Source organism: Anopheles coluzzii, chromosome X, assembly GCF_943734685.1.
Source record: "Anopheles coluzzii chromosome X, AcolN3, whole genome shotgun sequence".
Classification (NCBI taxonomy): Eukaryota; Metazoa; Arthropoda; class Insecta; order Diptera; family Culicidae; genus Anopheles; species Anopheles coluzzii.
The window spans coordinates 1,947,557-1,965,332 of record NC_064669.1 but is presented as its reverse complement, the minus strand read 5'-3'; the positions used below and the strand labels follow the sequence as shown (position 1 = coordinate 1,965,332).

The 17,776-nt window shown below is 47.4% G+C and overlaps 4 protein-coding genes across 5 annotated transcripts; 3 read left to right on the top strand and 1 right to left on the bottom strand.

Annotated features, from left to right (window-relative positions):
* Nucleotides 1–5,177: 5,177 nt before the first annotated feature.
* Nucleotides 5,178–7,692, bottom strand: LOC120947790 (retinol dehydrogenase 13). Its single transcript, XM_040363546.2, has 3 exons — nucleotides 7,574–7,692; nucleotides 6,679–7,500; nucleotides 5,178–6,606 (listed from the first exon to the last, which is right to left on the bottom strand). The coding sequence occupies exons 1-3, from the start codon at nucleotides 7,669–7,671 to the stop codon at nucleotides 6,471–6,473; spliced, it is 1,056 nt and encodes a 351-aa protein (XP_040219480.2). The 5' UTR covers nucleotides 7,672–7,692; the 3' UTR covers nucleotides 5,178–6,470.
* Nucleotides 7,693–8,743: 1,051 nt separating this feature from the next.
* LOC120947927 (tubulin-folding cofactor B) lies at nucleotides 8,744–10,127 on the top strand. The gene is made up of 2 exons (XM_040363801.2): nucleotides 8,744–9,001; nucleotides 9,136–10,127. Exons 1-2 carry the CDS (start codon nucleotides 8,879–8,881, stop codon nucleotides 9,736–9,738), a joined length of 726 nt encoding a protein of 241 aa, XP_040219735.1. The 5' UTR covers nucleotides 8,744–8,878; the 3' UTR covers nucleotides 9,739–10,127.
* Nucleotides 10,128–11,361: 1,234 nt separating this feature from the next.
* Nucleotides 11,362–13,594, top strand: LOC120947857 (Golgi to ER traffic protein 4 homolog). The gene is made up of 3 exons (XM_040363673.2): nucleotides 11,362–11,500; nucleotides 11,586–11,954; nucleotides 12,054–13,594. Exons 1-3 carry the CDS (start codon nucleotides 11,495–11,497, stop codon nucleotides 12,657–12,659), a joined length of 981 nt encoding a protein of 326 aa, XP_040219607.1. The 5' UTR covers nucleotides 11,362–11,494; the 3' UTR covers nucleotides 12,660–13,594.
* Nucleotides 13,595–15,556: 1,962 nt separating this feature from the next.
* Nucleotides 15,557–16,838, top strand: LOC120947975 (5-demethoxyubiquinone hydroxylase, mitochondrial). 2 transcript variants are annotated; one of them, XM_040364023.2, is made up of 3 exons: nucleotides 15,557–15,857; nucleotides 15,950–16,105; nucleotides 16,192–16,838. In XM_040364023.2, the coding sequence occupies exons 2-3, from the start codon at nucleotides 15,961–15,963 to the stop codon at nucleotides 16,620–16,622; spliced, it is 576 nt and encodes a 191-aa protein (XP_040219957.1). In that variant the 5' UTR covers nucleotides 15,557–15,857; nucleotides 15,950–15,960; the 3' UTR covers nucleotides 16,623–16,838. The 2 variants fall into 2 exon arrangements, with proteins under 2 accessions (XP_040219957.1, XP_040219876.1); XM_040363942.2 differs by having other exon boundaries at nucleotides 15,558–15,851.
* Nucleotides 16,839–17,776: the final 938 nt, after the last annotated feature.

The window sequence follows — 17,776 nt, the reverse complement described above, 5'->3', positions numbered from 1 at the left end:
TGAGCAGCCCCTGTACAATAGTGGACCGTGCACTTATCTGTCAGATGGTGTACACTAACAGTGAGGTAACTCCACCTTCTGTTTCTGTTCCTGCTAGTTGCGTGCTTCATTTTGTAACATCCTAAATATATTGCAACCGTGCGCATAAAGCTGGTATGTGAGGAAAACTGCTCCCGAAAAGGCCTTTTTCTGCTAGTGAACATTGCTTACGAACATTCCGCTCTGTACCGAGGTCGAGTGTCATATGGGCAACTGCAGCTTCCGCCGGCAGAGGGTTGAAATGGAAACAGTATCAGCTAGAGACCATCAGGTGACAGTGAAAGGATGTCGCAAACTTTACTGTGAATGTGTAGCGAAAAGGAAAATGATATGTAGTGGTAACGATAAAACAAAACAAATCCACACACACACACACACACATACACATATTGCCACTGTACGAGTGCGAAATTGTAAGTGCGATCCGGTAAAACACTAGTCATTTAATCACTTTCTACCGAGGAGCTAACCTCACTAAGATGGTGCGACGAAACACGCACAAACGCTTCTAGTGAATGCATACATAGACACTAGCTAAACACACACACAAACACACACACACACATACACATTAAATAAAATCTCAGAGACCAGTAAATCAGTGCACAAAACACACAACAATCTTGTGATAATCAGTGAGTGTTCGTTAGGATTGTTTTGTTAGGTTTTATTTTTTAACGCGAGAAGTATAGTAATCGAATGAACGGTACGACTAGCCTGAGTATAACGTTTCTGTTAGCTTTTGCTTTGCCGTTTAGTTGTTGTAGAAATATATATATATATATATATATACATCATATACATATATACATATGACGGGATGGGGAGGGATTGCGTAAAGCGAGAGTTCTAGTTGCTTCGTATGCGATGCTACTGCTCATACTCTTATCAGCACATCAGCACACTCAGTTCAGGGTGGTACCGCTGGGCAGGACACTAAGATAGGACCGCACGGGATACTAATACTAAGCGAAGTGATCCATCGCACGGTGTAGGTAGTGTGGGTGTACGCGGTGGGCAGAAATCGGATTGACATATCACATCTAACTAAAGAAGCAAAAACACGCAGACACACACACACACACACACACATACACACATACATACATCTACGCCAAGCTACTACAAACTCTACTGCGACAGAGTGCGAGTGACAGGTGACGTCAGGGGCTGAGGTAAGAAAGGAAAGAAAGGCAGCCATGCAAAAAGGGAATAACCAATGCAGCACACAAGCTCATTCTCAAACTAACGAACTAATGCAACGTGCATACACAAATACAGCCTACATTACGAGTACCAATTTAATAAATGACGCATGATGAAAAAAAGGAAAAGAAAGAAACCGACACGAAGCGACCGTAAGCAACATGAAGCTAACAAACGAAACGAACCAATTTCATAATGGAAGTGAAGCCTTTTTGTTGTGCAAACTTAAATCGAGTTTGTGGAAAAATGAATTAAGCTGCTTAGCACAGCGACGGGCAGCAATGCAGGTGCAGTAGGGAGGAAGAAAAACGTTCATTCGTTTCGCTACCCTTTATTTATCAAACACTGAAGTAAAACAGAAAGGTTGCTGTTTCAGTTGCTTGCTGCAAAATATTAAAAATAAATACTATAGCTAAGTGCTAATTTTATGCAGAAATTTGTACACAATGATACACACCGGCACCGGTAGCATGGCAAAACAGAAGAAACAAAAACAAATCAAAGTGGAACAAATCGCTATTACCATTTGCACGGCTCGGTGCAAACAGCAGCAGCGCGTACATTATTCCTAACAATAATAATCCTTACTCATACTTTGTAAAATAATAGAAAATGGTCCGAAAACGAGCGAATCTGTGTTGCTATATAAAGTGAAGAGAAAGAAGAAGAAAAAAAACAAGATGCAAAATAAAACACTAAAGTGGAGCAAAATTTCCACAGGACAGGAGGGGGGGAGGAAACCAATTTCGAAAGCAAGACAAAACAAACAAAACAAAAACAATGTGGATAGCAAAAATGAGTGAATCTCGTCGAATGCTTGTTGCTTAGTTAGGGCACCGGTTTGTTTGTTTCCAGTTTGCCGTTCCAGTTTCAGTTTGGCGAGCGTACCGTGTTTTTTGAACAGAATATATATATATATATCTATATACAAATGTTACTTCCTTTTCCCTTCCACCCACCAGCGGCAGGTGGCAGAATGTGTGCGCTTGTGAACGAAGCAGAGGAAGCACACACAAAGACACACACACACACACATACACAACAAATTCTCCCAGTATCGCACTGACGAGTTTTTAGCACCAAACACATTCGAACCAAGTAGCTGTCGCCGGAACCAATAGGGAGAAAAAGAAGAGAAAGAAGTGGAAGGTGATCATTAAAGGCGTAGGATACACAGATATATCATACCTTAAGGCACTTTGAAAAAGAATGAATAGTGAAAAATAGAGAACGAACAGAATAAACAAAGTTATTAACAAACAAACGTCACGAACACAAGAGAAGAAAGAAAAATGCAAGATAAAAAGTGACAATGCAGAATAACGAAAACAAAAAAAAAAAACACATAAAAGTCGCTTAGGAAGAAAATTCACACATCCACACAAACACAAACACGCGCTCTCTCGCTCACACACTCTTGTAAGAGAAAATAAAGTTGATAATAAGAGTTGATAATCACCATAGATAAAACGTTAGCAACCAAACTTTAAAGGCGATGAAAAAATAAACGAAAGAGAGAATAATAAAGAGAAAGATAGAGAGAGAGAGAGAGAGAGAGAGAGGAGAGCGAGCGAGAGAGAAAGAGTGATGAAAAAGGGGTAGAGGTCCTGTAGAAAATGGTAGGAAGAAAGGCGGCCAGTGTTAACACTTCATTAAATTCTATTCATCTCTAATACCCTCACAACGATGTAAACCACACCCCGCTCTCTATCTCTCTTTCTTACTAAGATATATTACATATACATACTTACACACACACACACACCTACATATACAAGACACTTATAGGTCTCGGCACCGAAGATGATGTAACACTAGCACTTTGTCCTCCTACCCCCGTTAAGCCAACAGCAACATACAGTAACCTAAACAGAGAAAAAAAAAATCACACACCTACACACCCACAACACACAGTAACAACCAAAACGCAACAAGAGGAAACAAAAAGACATCAACAATTCTATGCGCAATTTTGTCCTAGCACGCGGAACGCGTTGCGCGAGCGAAGGTACGCATGAGGAAAATTATAAAAATAGATGAAAATAAGAATTTAATTAAATGGATCAAAACCAAATCAAACCGATCAAACCGTGTCCGCTGGCCTAGTGTTTCCCTTTTGCTTTCCGAAAAAATGTGTTGAATTTTTACTAACGCTCTTTGGTAGGGAGCATCGTTGCAAACGCCGGCGTCAGCATGAAATGCCCATCAACGGGGACGTGCGGCTTGGCTGGGACGTGAGCTGAGTGACACATCGGGACGCACCCCGCGCCCTTTCGGCAGGGCCCGTACAAGGCCGCTGGTCGCTAAATGATTCTCACGCCTATCAGCCCGCGCCCCCCCCCGGGGGCCGTCGGCATTTACGTCTGGGTGTTCAATTGCGCAAAGGCGTTCGCCAATGGAGCCCACTTTGTAGAACGATGTAATGAGAGGAAACGTGTCAATTGAGGGAAACGGGCACGGGAAGCTACAGTATGCAGTGCAGGATGGATGGGTGCCTCTGTCGTGGCCATGTCGACCATAATGGCCGTTCGAATGTAGCAGCTGGGCGCGAAATGTGTGTCGCAGCATCCAAGGCCCTGTTTTTTTAAGATTTCAAGAGGAGTTGGGTAATTTTGAAGAACTAGCAAAATAGATGCGCAAAACAACTGCTTGCTTTTGTCGTGTAGCTAGATACAAGATATAAGTACTTTGTGATTGTGGTATAACAAGAATAGCATAGTTCCTGGCTTAGCATTGGAAAGTAAATAGTTCTAGAACCGATTTGGATTCCGAATTATTTTCAGTACCGGTACGTGTTCGAGATCCGTATCTTGACCGGTTTGAGTTCGGAATCAGTTCTTGAATCAACCTGGTTTTGGGATCAGTTCCAGTATAGGTACAGGGTTCAGGATTAGGACTGATATTAGTTCAGAATTAGGGTTAGGACTGGTATGACTTCTGACTTAGTTCTAGAGTCGAAATGAGTCCCGGATCAGTTCCTAGATCATCATCAGTTTCGGATAGTTAGTCCTTGCTAACTAGGGGGGACAGTCCATATAAGTTTGAGTTACTAGTTTGAGTTCGAGATCCGTTTCTTGACCGGTTTGAGTTCGGAATCAGTTCTTAAATCAATCTGGGTTTGGGATCAGTTCTAGTATAGGTACAGGGTTAAGGATGAGGACTGATATTAGTTCAGAATTAGGGTTAGGACTGGTATGACTTCTGACTTAGTTCTATGATCGAAATGAGTCCCAGATCAGTTCCTAGATCATCATCAGTTTCGGATAGTCAGTCCTTGCTAACTAGGGGGGACAGTCCATATAAGTTTGAGTTCGAGATCCGTTTCTTGACCGGTTTGAGTTCCGAATCAGTTCTTGACTCAACCTGATTTGGAATCAGTTCCAGTATAGGTACAGGGTTTCGGGATCAGGACTGATATCAGTTCAGAATTAGGGTTAGGACTGGAATTAGTTTCGGATAGTCAGTCCTTGCTAACTAGGGGGGACAGTCCATATAAGACATGAACCTACTACGCCCTGGAGGTAGGGTTATGTACCTTGCAATTGTGTTATGTTACTATAATAGATCGAAAAGTAACTGGCAATACTTTTAGCTAGCAACTAGTAACTGGAAAAAGTAATATTTCACTTCTTTTAATAAAAGTATCTTTTAATAAGCAAAAAGCAATGATTAAAGCAGCCACTGCACATCACTAACTCCAATGCCCCAAAGCCACATTGTGTCGTTACAATGTTGCGAATAAAATTGGAAGCCAGTAGCATCCTTTACGCGTTCCCAGATCCATGCCTCAGACAATGGCTTTGCCAGAAAGCAAAACACTCCACCCTTCGCCACATCATAGACACTGGTAAGTAAGATTCGTCGTGACTTTCGAATGAAGACCTTGCATCGTGTCAGGTAGGGCACTACACCGCGACCGATTTCATCCGGTCCGACCCTCGCTAGTTCCATGCCCCTTTGCGTAACCATGGCAGTGACGTATTGCAGTCTGCCTTTCAAATAGCAGCAGTGTTAAATTATCTTTTATGACATTTTGCTCCTCCTCAGCTTGTGTGTGTGTGTCCCTCTCTCTCTCTGAGTCTGGTTTTGAGCTAGGTTGGGCAGATTCATTCCCACGCCCTGTTTATTTTTACTTCCTTCTCCACGGCAGCCGCACAGAAGTTTAATCGCATCCTTATCGCACCCGACCAGAAGGTCGGAGTAAAAAGTTGGCCGAAAAACACCGAACGATACATGGTAATCAGGTAAGATGACACTCTGGCTACGGGTAGCTTCTGCGCCCGCGGGCATGGGTACACACAGCACGGAGAATGCGACCAGCGGTGGTAAAACGAGGTAAGAACAAGGCATTAAATATGGATTCGGCAGGCGGAGGACAGCACAGCACGTGGATGCTTTCGGAGCCGAGCAACAGCAGACCAATGCTGTGCTGTGTCAATTTATCTTTGTTGTTTCAAAGCGGTAAGGCAAGGCTTAGTCCTTTAAATATTTCCGCTCCAGTTAACAGCTTTATTGACGAATAAACGGTGAGCTTTACTCTACACGCATTTCATTTCACCGGATGCATTCTGCTCGACGACGCCAGCGAATCTGTTGGACACGTATTTGCCTTCATGTTGACTCTACCTGGATGCCGGGACCCAAGTATCACGTGCTGACAAACACGTTTTTATTTGAAAAATATTCTTTTACTTGTAAATATTATTTGAGAAAGAAAATAACTAAACAGAGGATACACTTATATTTAAAATGGCATAAAGAACACATGATCGCCCAGGTAAAGGAGAGTTTTGATACGAAGCATAGCTTAATATGAAACCACTGCCAGGAGGAGTTTACTGACCAATTACTAATCTTCTTAGCCTTATTAAAGTCTCACTAGTTTTATAAAATAAATGGAATATATTACTACCAAGGTCATTTTCTACGCATCCAGTTTTGTGAAAATGTTAATTTATTTGTAGATTAATGTAACAAATCATGTTCGTAACGCAAGAAAGGTACATTCCTCCTGCCCTGATTGGTTCGAAATACTATGGATAGTCTCTAAATAAATACTACTCCGTTTCGAACTTGCTAAGCGCCTGAAGGTATGCAATACATGACATGAGTCATACGGTACTAAGCAGATCCGGACTAAGCAAAAGCAGCATTTCCACCTGATGTGTTCACTAAAATCGTTTAATTTACCAGTACCGGCATACAAAGCACCATCTCCAAAGTCGCTACTCTTTCTTCGGTCGCACGGTCCCCCTGGCCGCGTCCTCGGTTAAACCAACCGCACTGAGGGAGGCCCGGTACAGACGGTCGGCCAGCTCGTCGTCCCTGGCCAACTCGGACACCTCCACCCGTTCACAGTCGCTAGTCGAGAAGGATGTAAAGCGTTACGCACAAACAGGTTCGTTCTCGTCATCCACCATCGCCAACACTTACTTGAAAAAGTCCCCCGTACAGCCGGCCAGTGCCGGATCCGTCACGAGCCGTACGATCGTGTGGGCGCCCTGTGCCGGACTCTTCATGAACAGCCACATCCAAGGGAAGGTGAGCACCTTCGCGAACAGTGCCTTCATGATCGGCGAGTGGCGCAGATGGCCCGTGCCGCGAACCAGCCCCGGCGAGCAGCAGTTGACGGTGGTGCTGCACCCCTCCGCAGTAAGCTTCCCTGCCAGCGCTCTGCTGCCCAGCACGATGGCCAGCTTCGAGTGCGCGAACGCGTCCCGTCCACTTTGGGCCGGTTGGCGCAGATTGAGCGGATCGTCGCGGTCGGCAATCTTGGCCGCCGTGTACCCGTGGGCCGACACGTGCACGATCCGTCCGCCGTGTGCCGACCGGGCCAGCTGGGGCCGCAGCAGCTGCGTCAGCAGGAAGTGGGACAGATAATTGCACTGCAGGTGCTGCTCGTAACCGTCGGCCGTGTGTCCGCCGGGCTGGAAGATCACGCCGGCACAGTTCACCAGTGCGTCCACCGCCGGATGCTGCGCCTGCAGCTGACGCACGAACCGGCGCACGCTGTCGAACGAACGCAGATCGACCACGGACACCTCACACACACAGTCCGGAGCTTCACGGCGCAGCTGCTCCTTCAGAGCGTCGCCCTGCTCCACGGTACGGCACGCCAGTATCAAACAGCGCGCCTGTCGGCGGGCCAGCTCACGGCACACCTCGCGCCCGATGCCACCGGTCGCACCGGTGACCACGATCACCCGGCCCGGGATGGTGTTTCCGTTCGGGCAGGGCTGTCCGCCCATGTACGTCCTGCAGATGGGGGGGGGGGGGGGTTGATTGTAGCAGCGGGTGTGGTTGGGCCGCGAACGCCGACCTGACTCACCTGACAGTGCCGATCACGAACACGATGCCGGCCACGATGAATGGCCACCAGCTGGCGAACGGGTCCGCCTCGGCCAGTGCCTTTTTGATCTCTTCCATTGCGCGAACCTTTTGCGACGCTCACCTCACACCCGAGCCGGAACGGAACTGATTGCGCACCAACCAACGTCCCGAACGTCCGGTCGTCAACGGTTGGCCAGCGGAATGAATCGCGCGATGATTAACCAGAGCGAGCGACCAGACGACGGACCAGTGTCGAGGGTTTCGGGGGTCAATTGCTCCTACCGGAAGGGATTAATTTGGAGCTCACTGATACACTGTCGACTCAGAACAGCGAACCCAGTGAGATGCGGGTTAACGGACACAGTGATTCGTACGTGTGTGGTTTCCCCCTTCAGTTGCACATAATATCACATGGTCTTTCCGAGTTTTGTTTTATTGAGTGTATGATTCATCCAGTTTTGGAAAATAAACTATAATAAATATAAAAAAAATAAAGTATTTTACTTTCTTAGTCTTGCTTTTGGATCAGTTTTGAGTTTTGTACTGTAATTAAGCTCTCACCCGTCTTTAAAATAAATTATGTAGTTTTTGTTAAAATTTCAAATAACATGAAGAGTTGAAAAGACCCAGAATCGCTTATTTAACTGTAGTTGAACTTAAAAGGTGGCCTTAAACAAATTGTGCTGAGTGTATCCCGGCGACGGGAGCTCAGAGCGGCACTCTGTAGCGTCACTCCATACTTTGATACTTCCATGGAGAATCTGTTATCGAGAATTGTTACTCCTGAGTTATGTGGACATTTTGCAAACATTGTACAGCTCTACTCGATGCTCAAGCGCATGTTTAAAACAATTTATTTATGAAGATTGATTAAAAAACTAAACATAATCAACTTAATCAGCCAGATCACCTTCCCAGGGAAGTGGTACCGCTGCTTCTAGCAACTTAAAAACGTTTTAGTGTATGGAAGCACATAATTAAACAATTGATAGAGAATAAATTGATTCTTAATGTAAATTATTGAAAAAAATTACAAACCATCACAACAAATAACCGCCAAACGGTGTGGATTTGAAAGTTGCTCGAATTTACTGCTCGACTCCGCCTGACAGCTCACGTCACGGCGCCAATCCGCTGTTTCGTGTGGTCGTCGTCTCGTACTGCCATAAAACAGTGGGGAAGAAAAATACAAGAAAAACTCCCGAGCGCTCGACAGCAAAATAAAAGTTCGCCCCGAAGAAGAGCACGGAACGGGACCGGTCGGCAGCTGTGCGGAAAAACGCGAAAGAAACGCTATCTCACCATGTCACCGATGATCAGTGTGGAGGTCCCCGATACGGTCACGATCAACATTTCCAACTCACAGAATGATACCATTTCGTTCGAGCGGAAGTACAGCCGCTCGTTAAAGATTTACGAGTTTAAGGTGAGTCATGCGGTGCAACGGAATAAAGAGTTCTCCACCCACCCCCCCACATTCACCTTGGAGTGCCCATCTGCACCCACGCACGGGCGGTCTGCCCAAAAAATTTCGTTACCAAATCTCCGCTTTCCTTGCAGGCGAAGCTGGAACCCATCACCGGTGGCAGTGCGGGCACGATGCGGCTCGAGCTGTACAGCGGGGAGCGGCTGGTGTGCCGGCTGGACGGGGACAGCCAGCCGCTCGGCAGCTACCCGATCGAGGACGGCATGCGGGTGCACGTGATCGACCAGTTCCCGTGCCTGCAGGAGAACGTGCCCAAGTTCGAGCTGTCGCTGGAGGAGTACGACAAGAAGGAGGACAGCCTGCGCAGCTTCCTGAAGAAGAACAAGCTCGGCAAGTACAACGCGGAGGAGATGGCCAAGCAGGAGGAGGAGCGCAAGCGCCAGGAGGAGGAAGACCGCCAGAAGGTGGACGGGACGGCGATCGGGGCCCGGTGCCGGGTGACGGCGAAGAACAATCCCGTCCGGCTCGGCACGGTCCTGTACAAGGGCCCGCTGGACGGGAAGCCGGGCCTGTTCTTCGGCGTCAAGTTCGATGAACCGCTCGGCGTAAACGATGGCACGATGAACGGGAAGCGCTACTTCGACTGCGGTCCCAAGTACGGCAGCTTCGTCGCACCGAAGGCGGTCGAGGTGGGCGACTTTCCGCCGGAAGAGTTTTCCCTGGACGATGAGCTGTAAAGGGACCCCTCCTCCCCCCGGGACGATCCGGATGTAGGCTTTTGGGCATTCCAACGGAGTGGGTGTGCGTGTGTGTGTGTGTGTGTGCGCCTTTTTGCACGCTTTGCCAGAGTGATATGAGCGAAAGGGAGCAGGATGGCCGATAATCATCCGCGGTGGGCGGGTTGTACTGGCGACTGTCTCCCAGCTGGGCACAACGTCTCGTCTATTTATTAAGCTGTCTCTCTTTCGAAGCTAACCCGTATGCAACTAACATTAACTAAGATCTAGTAAGGCGTAATCTGAGACACTTCTTTTGATATTGTCGCTGCAAAGATTGTGCAAATTGTTTTTTTAGAAATAAAAACATAATCCGACCGAACGCGTCAGCGTTCGCAGTGGATCGATAAGCTGTATCATAACACAATTAGCCGTTCGTGGCAATATTTCGTTTACGCGGAAGCTGCAAAGACAACATATTTCCGGTACAGTAGGCCAACAGTGTCGCCAACAGATAAAATGTGGTTTATTCATGAGTTCAAAGCTTCAACATTCATGAAGACAACCACACGTAGAACGAATAAAAGACCGTCTACTCCTCATATTACCCCGTGGTCCAGAGTGGCCGGATGCATTTTACCCCGTAGACCTAATGCCTTCAGCACTGAATCTATGCTGCATCCAGGAACCGATGCAGGAACCAATACTGATCATACCGGTTCTCGAATTGATATAGGTACACCATCAACCTGCCCTGGAACCTATCATGAATCCATCACGGTACTAGTACTGATACTGAACCTCTCATGTACTCATACCGATCCTGGAACTTATCATGAACCCACACTGGTCCTGGAACCTGTTATGCAAATGATACTGAACCCATACTGAAACCTATCATGAACCGAAATTGGTTCTGGAACGTATCATGAACCGAAATTGGTCCTGGGATCTATCATAAACCCATACCGATCCTGGAACCTATCATGATCCCATACCGGTCCTGGAACCTACCATGAATCCACACTGGTCCTGGAATCAATCATGAACCCATGCCGGTCCTCGAACCTATCATGAACGTGTACCGACCGTGAAACTTATACTGAATCCATACCGGACTAGGAACTGAAAATGACCCTATACCGATCCTAGAACTACGCACGAATTCATATCAGTCCTGGAACTGAAAGTAGATCCATTAAAGATCTTTAATTGATGCTGAACCTATAGCAGTCCTAGAACCGATCATAAACTCATACTGATCCAGAAACACCTTCCGATCTCATATATCTCCAGTAACAGATGTACTTGAAACTGTTCCGGATTCGGAACGATATTTGGACCTGGTTTTGGGTATGTATCCGATATAATTCCAGCTCCAGTCGACAAACCATACTCGGTAGTAAGTGTGTAGCGTTGAAATTAGCATAAAAAATAGCGTAGGAAACGCAGTAGAAATTGTATAGTGATTTCCTAAACTGTTCATTGACACCAAGCTAAGCGTAAATCATGATGTTTTATTAAAATTTAAAGCAGCAATCGTTTCTCAATGAAAATAAACCCATTGCAGCGCCGTTCGTCAAACGTCAACCGATGACAGTGCTGTCAGACGGGCTGGATGAGCTGACCTTGCCGCTGCTTTGTTATTGCTGACGATTTGACAAAGTGGCCACAGATATCTCTCTCGCTGAACGATTGGCAGGGTAGTGCTGCCGCACTAGAAGTTTGCTAGAAATTGTGTATCATATTTAGGTAACTTTATGGTGTAATTCTGTTAATGGAGGTAAATATTTCGCACCGCGCAACGAGCCAAACAGAGCGCGCTACAATCGCCTTCCCCCCCCCCCCCTCCTCCCTCTCATTCGCAGGAAACGCAGGAGAAATCGCACCCGGGCAAACCGGGCTCGTCGTCCCGGGGAGTGTCGCGGGTGCTGGGCAAGCTGCGCGCCTCGGTCGAGTCGAAGAACTTCTACGAGGCGCATCAGATGTACCGCACGCTCTACTTCCGGTACGTGTCCCAGGGGAAGTACGCGGACGTGCTGGAGCTGCTGTACGACGGTGCGCTGACGATGCTGGAGCACGAACAGTACAGCAGCGGGGCCGATCTCGGGCTGCTGATCATACAAACGCTCGAGAAGGCGGGCAGCACGGTCGAGACGCCCGAGCAGTGGATCAAGCGGCTGGCGGAGCTGGTCAGCAAGATCAAGCCGACCGTCGTCGATCGGGAAGCGTTGCTTGTGAGTATAACCCAGTACCTTATCCCCCCCCCCCTTCCGGCCATTTCTCTGTATCTAAATTCGTGCCCTTCTAACGATCCTCCAATGCAAACGCTCCAGGACCGGGCCATGAAGTGGAGCGGCTCGCTCGTGTCGTCCCCGACGGGCCACCCGCTGATGCACAAGCTGTTCGCCCAGATCCTGTACCGCGAAGGGGACCTGACGCTGGCCCGGCGCCACTTCGCGCTCGCCAAGGACGGCGTCAGCTGCGGCTTCCTGCTGATCGAGATCAGCTGCGCCAAGGGGTTCCCCGGCGAGGTGGACCTGTTCGTCGGGCATACCGTGCTGCAGCAGCTCGCCCTGAAGGAACCGGCAACGGCCGCGAGCACGTTCGCCACCTACTGCAAGTTTCACGCTAGCATCGCCTGCACGGAGCCGCCGTTCGCGATGCCGCTGCTCAACTTTCTCCACTTCCTGCTGGCGCTGGTCGAGCAGAACAATCGCATGTACGCCACGTTCCGGGCGCTGTGCGAGCTGTACAAACCGTCGCTCGATCGCGACCCGTCCTACGAGAAGTATCTGCAGAAGATTGGCGTCAAGTTCTTCGACGGCAGCCGGTACGAGCAGCGCAACTTCATGTTCAGCGATCTGCTGCAGCAGTTCTTCATCGATCTGGAGGAGGACGAGCTCGAGGAGGGCACGACCATGCACGGCGAGGTGGACTAGTTTGGGGGTTCTTTTTTTTGTTGTTGCTGTTGTTGTGATCACGGACGGGACGTGTCGCTATCTGAGGGCGCGCAGAAAGTCGTTACAATATGTGAGAGGAGCGTAGGCACAGAGAAGCAGGGGTGATTGTGGATTAGGGAATATGAATTTTATGTTTGCGAGGAGGAGCGAAACGTGTGCGAATTTGCTGGTGGTGGAGGTGATATTGTTAGCTTACGAATACTGGAGGTGGGGGGGGGGGGGTACGGTTCTAGCCATCTTTTTTGTGGGCAGTTGGTGACTGAACTCATGTCAGTCCTTGGTAGCGGGGGACGGTCCATTCTAGGCTTGAACCCACACGTCAACACCCAATACAAAACCGAACGCCAAACCAGGATTAATTCAGCCTGAAACAAATATAGGCAAACGCCGATATATCGCAGGCACGATCAGCTCACGAATGATTGATTTTGTTTTGCCTGAACTATAAATATTTGGTCAAGAATGTACTTTAACCCATTTCTAACAGACACGAAACGAAAAGAAAACGATTTTTAAATGACTCGTGGTTTGTACACGAACGGTCATAATTCACCTAATAGGCTGCAATGTCGGCAATTCTGGTTTAAATTATAGAAGGGGCCACTAATTGTAATAATGAGGCAGAATCAGATAACCAATAGCACTGTTTAAACAAGATTAATAAGACCACACATACCCGCACGAACAGACAATTATTGTAGACTCAATCTGAGACCAGCGAAGGAAAATGGATCCGCAGCGTGCACGTGCTTTCAAACAATCAATAATACACTGGGAATCGCGGCATTCCCCGCCAGAGCACGTGTTACGGAGGTGTACGATATTGTAACTGAATTGTAACTGAAGAAAAATAACGAAAGACGATTGAGCTGAACTGAAGGAATTTACGGCTTGAGTTAGCGCCATCCATCTTACTGTACCCGGCTTTACTTTTTGTATGCATCACTTTTGCTTAGCTTTTTTCCTGCAAATTCCTGGACGGGGAATGATGGTATCGTTTGAAACTATTTAATTGCAATATATAATTTAACTGCATTGCAAACACACAGCATGGATGGGGAGACACGTTTGCTGGAACCTGGACCACTTTTCACTCACCTTCGTACTTACGCACGCACAGTCGCTTTAGCTGTTGCCCTGAGTAAGGCTCTTGTTTTGGAGTGAATAAATTGAGAAATTATAACCAAGATAAATTGAAGCATATATATATAACGGACTAGAGCCGTCGGTCGACTCAGAATGTGGCGCCATAACGCCCGGTCCTGTGCTGCAGATCTCCAACTCGAGACATCGATCCTCCGCAAGTCTGCCTCGACCTGGTCAAGCCACTGTACTCGCTGCGCCCTCTCCCACGCGTGCCTGTTGGGTCCCTTTCGAAGACCTCCCTGGCTGGATAGCTAACACGCCTCCTCGCTATATGCCCCAGCCATTTCAGTCTCCCGATTTTCACCAGCTCGTACAGCTCATCCTTCCATAGCACCTTGCGTTCAAAAACATCAAGTGCGCGTAGATCGTCTTCCAGTAAGGTCCATGTCTCATGTCCGTAGAGCACAACGGGCCTTATTAGAGTCCGGTAGAGCGCCAGTTTTGTTCGTCTGGAGACTCGACCAGTTCGCAGCCACTTAGACTACAGAAGGAGCGATTTTCGAACGAGGTTGCGTCTCCGAACTTCCAAGGAGAGTCACATGTGACTTGGGATCCAAGGTATACGGCGGCTGTCATAGGCCGCCTTGAAGTCAATGAAGACGTGATGTGTTCTGCAGTTGTACTCACGGCCTTTCTGCAAGATCTGCAAGGTGTGAACAGCTGAACAGCGTCCCTCCATGAAGCCGGCTTGATACTCCCCTACAAAGTTTTCGGCCAGGGGGAAGCAACCGTTGGAAGTTGAAAGAAGATATTGTAGACGGCAACCTGTCGCCTTTTTTGAAGACTGGTACAACGACACCGGTCATCCAGTCCTTGGGCAGTTCTTCCATCTCCCAAACCTTGCCTACCACCAAATGAAACACTCGAGTTAGGCTCTCCCCTCCGTGCTGGAAGAGCACGCCACCAAGCTGATCATCACCCGCAGCTTGGTTACTTTTAACCACCATTATGCCCTGGTGCCCCGAGTGGTACTCCTGCATCCATGCTCCTATTCATGAACCACAGGCAAAGTCCTTCTAGTCAAACCTGTCTGATGTTCGTGACCTCATTCTAGCACCCAGACTGCCGGAGGCTGAGCTTTCCACTGCATGGCGATTTTTAGCCCATACCTCCTCCATTGGTGCAGTCCTCTGATGGAAGTCTTCTACAGTCATAAACTGTTTGCGAAAAAATAAAGACTACTTTTGATGGATTTCAGATCGTTTCATCGAAGGGGAGCCCAACGCGAGCGCATTTGGTAGGAATATTTAACCACATTCCTCGGCAATCGTCTCGTTAAAAGGTTTTCGATGCTTACTTTGGTCGGTTCTGGGTAGCCGATAGGTTTTTAACCAAACATCTTTACGTTCTTTTTAAATCGTATTAAAATTCCAACTGAATTTAATTTTATGCTCATAACAATATTGCACCGGAATAGAATAACAAAGTCTAAATATTTTTTTTCAGAATTGTTTTTTATTGCCATTGTTTATGTTTAACTGAATAAAACTAGAGCGAATCTGTTTTTTTCCCTAGTAAAAATGTACCCAGTCGACCCATTCAAATTTCTTTAAGCCCAGACGCTTCAAGTCTACTGGTCACAATCCCACAATGTAAAAACGTGGGCAAATGTGTCCTGCGCGGAAATGCTTTCCAGCAAACGCGTCTGTATATCGTATTTTATAGCACACCGTGCCGCACGGTAGGTAACCGCCAACAGCTGACGCACGGTGACAGCGCGTGACAGCTGCTATTTGTTGTTGTTATGAAATTCGTCTCCACACACGGACGCTCGCTGGCGGCTCTTTGCATAGAAACCCCCTGAAATAAAGAAAAAAAACTACGCGACTGTACCCCTGAAGTGGTTCCGATTTCGTCTTTGTGAAGCAGCTTTTCCGTAATCGGAGCAGCAAAAGGTCTGGAATTTTCCACCTCATTCACCTGCGAACTGGCGCGGCCCTAAAAAAGCGTAAGGAAACGCGTGTTTTTCCCTGGTGCATCCTCTCCAGCGTTGGTGGTGGTAATATACACAACAGCAGCAGCAAGGTAAGGGTAGTTAAAATGCAAAAAGGTCCTTTTAATATAGTTATGATGATGATGTGTGATAAACATTACGCAATGTGTTTTTCCGGCTCGTTTCACAGCACTTACAGACATGTTGCAAATCACGCGAGGTGTTCATACCGGCCGCGAACTGCTGGCCCAGCGCTGCTCGAAGCTGGTCGACAGCGTGATCCGTGTGGACCATGCCGGTGAGCTGGGAGCGAACCAAATCTACCGCGGACAGATGGCCATCCTTGGTAAGCGGCTTAAATGAAACAAGACACAGGCACACCACATCCGAAGCAGCATTTATCGAACCCTCTCTCCTTTGCCGTATTGGCAGGACACACCAAGGCGGGCAAAACGATCCAGCACATGTGGGAGCAGGAGAAGGCGCACAAGGAAGAGTTCGACCGGCTGATCAACAAGTACCGGGTGCGCCCGACCGCCCTGCTGCCGTTCTGGAATGTGGCCGGCTTTGCGCTCGGCGCCGGTACCGCGCTGCTCGGCGAGAAGGCCGCCATGGCGTGCACGGTCGCGGTCGAGTCCGTGATTGTCGAGCACTACAACGACCAGCTGCGCAAGCTGATGGACGATCCGACCTTCACCGACAAGGAGCTGCTCGACAAGATCCAGCGCTTCCGGGACGAGGAGCAGGAACATCACGACACCGGGCTGGAGCACGGGGCGGAACAGGCCCCGTTCTACCGCGCCCTCACGGACGTGATCAAGTTCGGATGCCGCACCGCGATCAAGATTGCGGAAAAGGTGTAAAACAAGCGGTCCCGGGAGGGCGGAGTTGATCTTTGTTTTAGCGTTTAATAATGGGCGAGCAGCTGAAGGCAGGCACTTCATCCCTTTGAATTCGAGAATGCTTTATGTACTTTTCTTCGTCGGAATAGTTTCGTACGGTGCAGTGAACCCCATTGCGCACCGTTCGTGTAGAGGGTTTTAGTTGTTTATAATAAATATGTTGTTGTAAGAAAAGCATTTTCGAGCTTTAAACATTTGAATTGCATTTGCTAACAAGTATAGAATGGGAATACAGTGAAATGTCTCTAAGATCTAGTCTCTTCAATATGGATTATTTCTTTAATAAGAACATTTTTGACTCTGCAAGCTGAATGTGTTACCAGGGGGTGAATATCATTTATGCGATATGATCAATCATATACGATGAGACTGCCTAAATTCTCGATGGTGAAAATAGGATGGCAATTCAAACCAGATTTTACGCAGTGGTGAAAGTAGGCCATATCATACCCATAGTTGCTTTCTCGGATACCCCAGAGCAATACATTCAGAGCAATGAGCTGATTTATTTATCCTAAGTTGGATAGCTCTCTGTACTGCAAGTTCCTTGAGGATTCACCTTAGAGAGACTTAACTGTTGTCAATATTCGAGTTTGTGGTTGGTGATTCAAATATAATGTTCAACGTTTACGGTTGGTCTAATTATAGAATTCACTCATATGCCTTGCTTCATTATTTTTCATAGTTTGATTTGATTCGTTTGAGATTCGACGAATCGGAGATTCAGTATTCCAGATATACTTTTCAGCAAGTTTCCAGATGTACTGAGATATAGCAATATATTCCTATAATTGAACAGTTGCTATGGAAACGCATGCATGGTAAATCAGTTTAGCTTGGATTAAACCTACTCGTCAGGTATTGAACCTGGCCCAACCCGAACTCGCTACTGGAATCGTAGCACCTACTCCACGTTGTTATATAATTCTTATGAGACTTATAAGAGACGACTAAAATTTACCAAAGTCGCGGAGCTGTAATCGACCAGAGTTAGTGTCTAGTTGGAACCAGCATTTCATTTCCTTTGGATTTTTCGCCTTTCGCTTTTCGCATGCGCTTGGTAAACAGGCCTTTGTTGCTAAGAATAGCGCTTAACGACGACAATAATGATTTGC

Excerpts from the sequence above, each read along its gene's own strand:
- LOC120947927 (XM_040363801.2), top strand. The coding sequence starts at position 8,879 with ATGTCACCGATGATCAGTGTGGAGGTCCCCGATACGGTCACGATCAAC. Across the intron at positions 9,002-9,135 it reads TAAAGATTTACGAGTTTAAG|GCGAAGCTGGAACCCATCAC; the intron begins GTGAGTCATGCG and ends CTTTCCTTGCAG.
- LOC120947790 (XM_040363546.2), bottom strand. The coding sequence starts at position 7,671 with ATGGAAGAGATCAAAAAGGCACTGGCCGAGGCGGACCCGTTCGCCAGC. Across the intron at positions 7,501-7,573 it reads TTCGTGATCGGCACTGTCAG|GACGTACATGGGCGGACAGC; the intron begins GTGAGTCAGGTC and ends CCCCATCTGCAG. Across the intron at positions 6,607-6,678 it reads TGTACGGGGGACTTTTTCAA|CGACTGTGAACGGGTGGAGG; the intron begins GTAAGTGTTGGC and ends CTTCTCGACTAG.
- LOC120947857 (XM_040363673.2), top strand. Across the intron at positions 11,955-12,053 it reads TCGATCGGGAAGCGTTGCTT|GACCGGGCCATGAAGTGGAG; the intron begins GTGAGTATAACC and ends CAAACGCTCCAG.
- LOC120947975 (XM_040364023.2), top strand. The coding sequence starts at position 15,961 with ATGTTGCAAATCACGCGAGGTGTTCATACCGGCCGCGAACTGCTGGCC. Across the intron at positions 16,106-16,191 it reads CGGACAGATGGCCATCCTTG|GACACACCAAGGCGGGCAAA; the intron begins GTAAGCGGCTTA and ends CCGTATTGGCAG.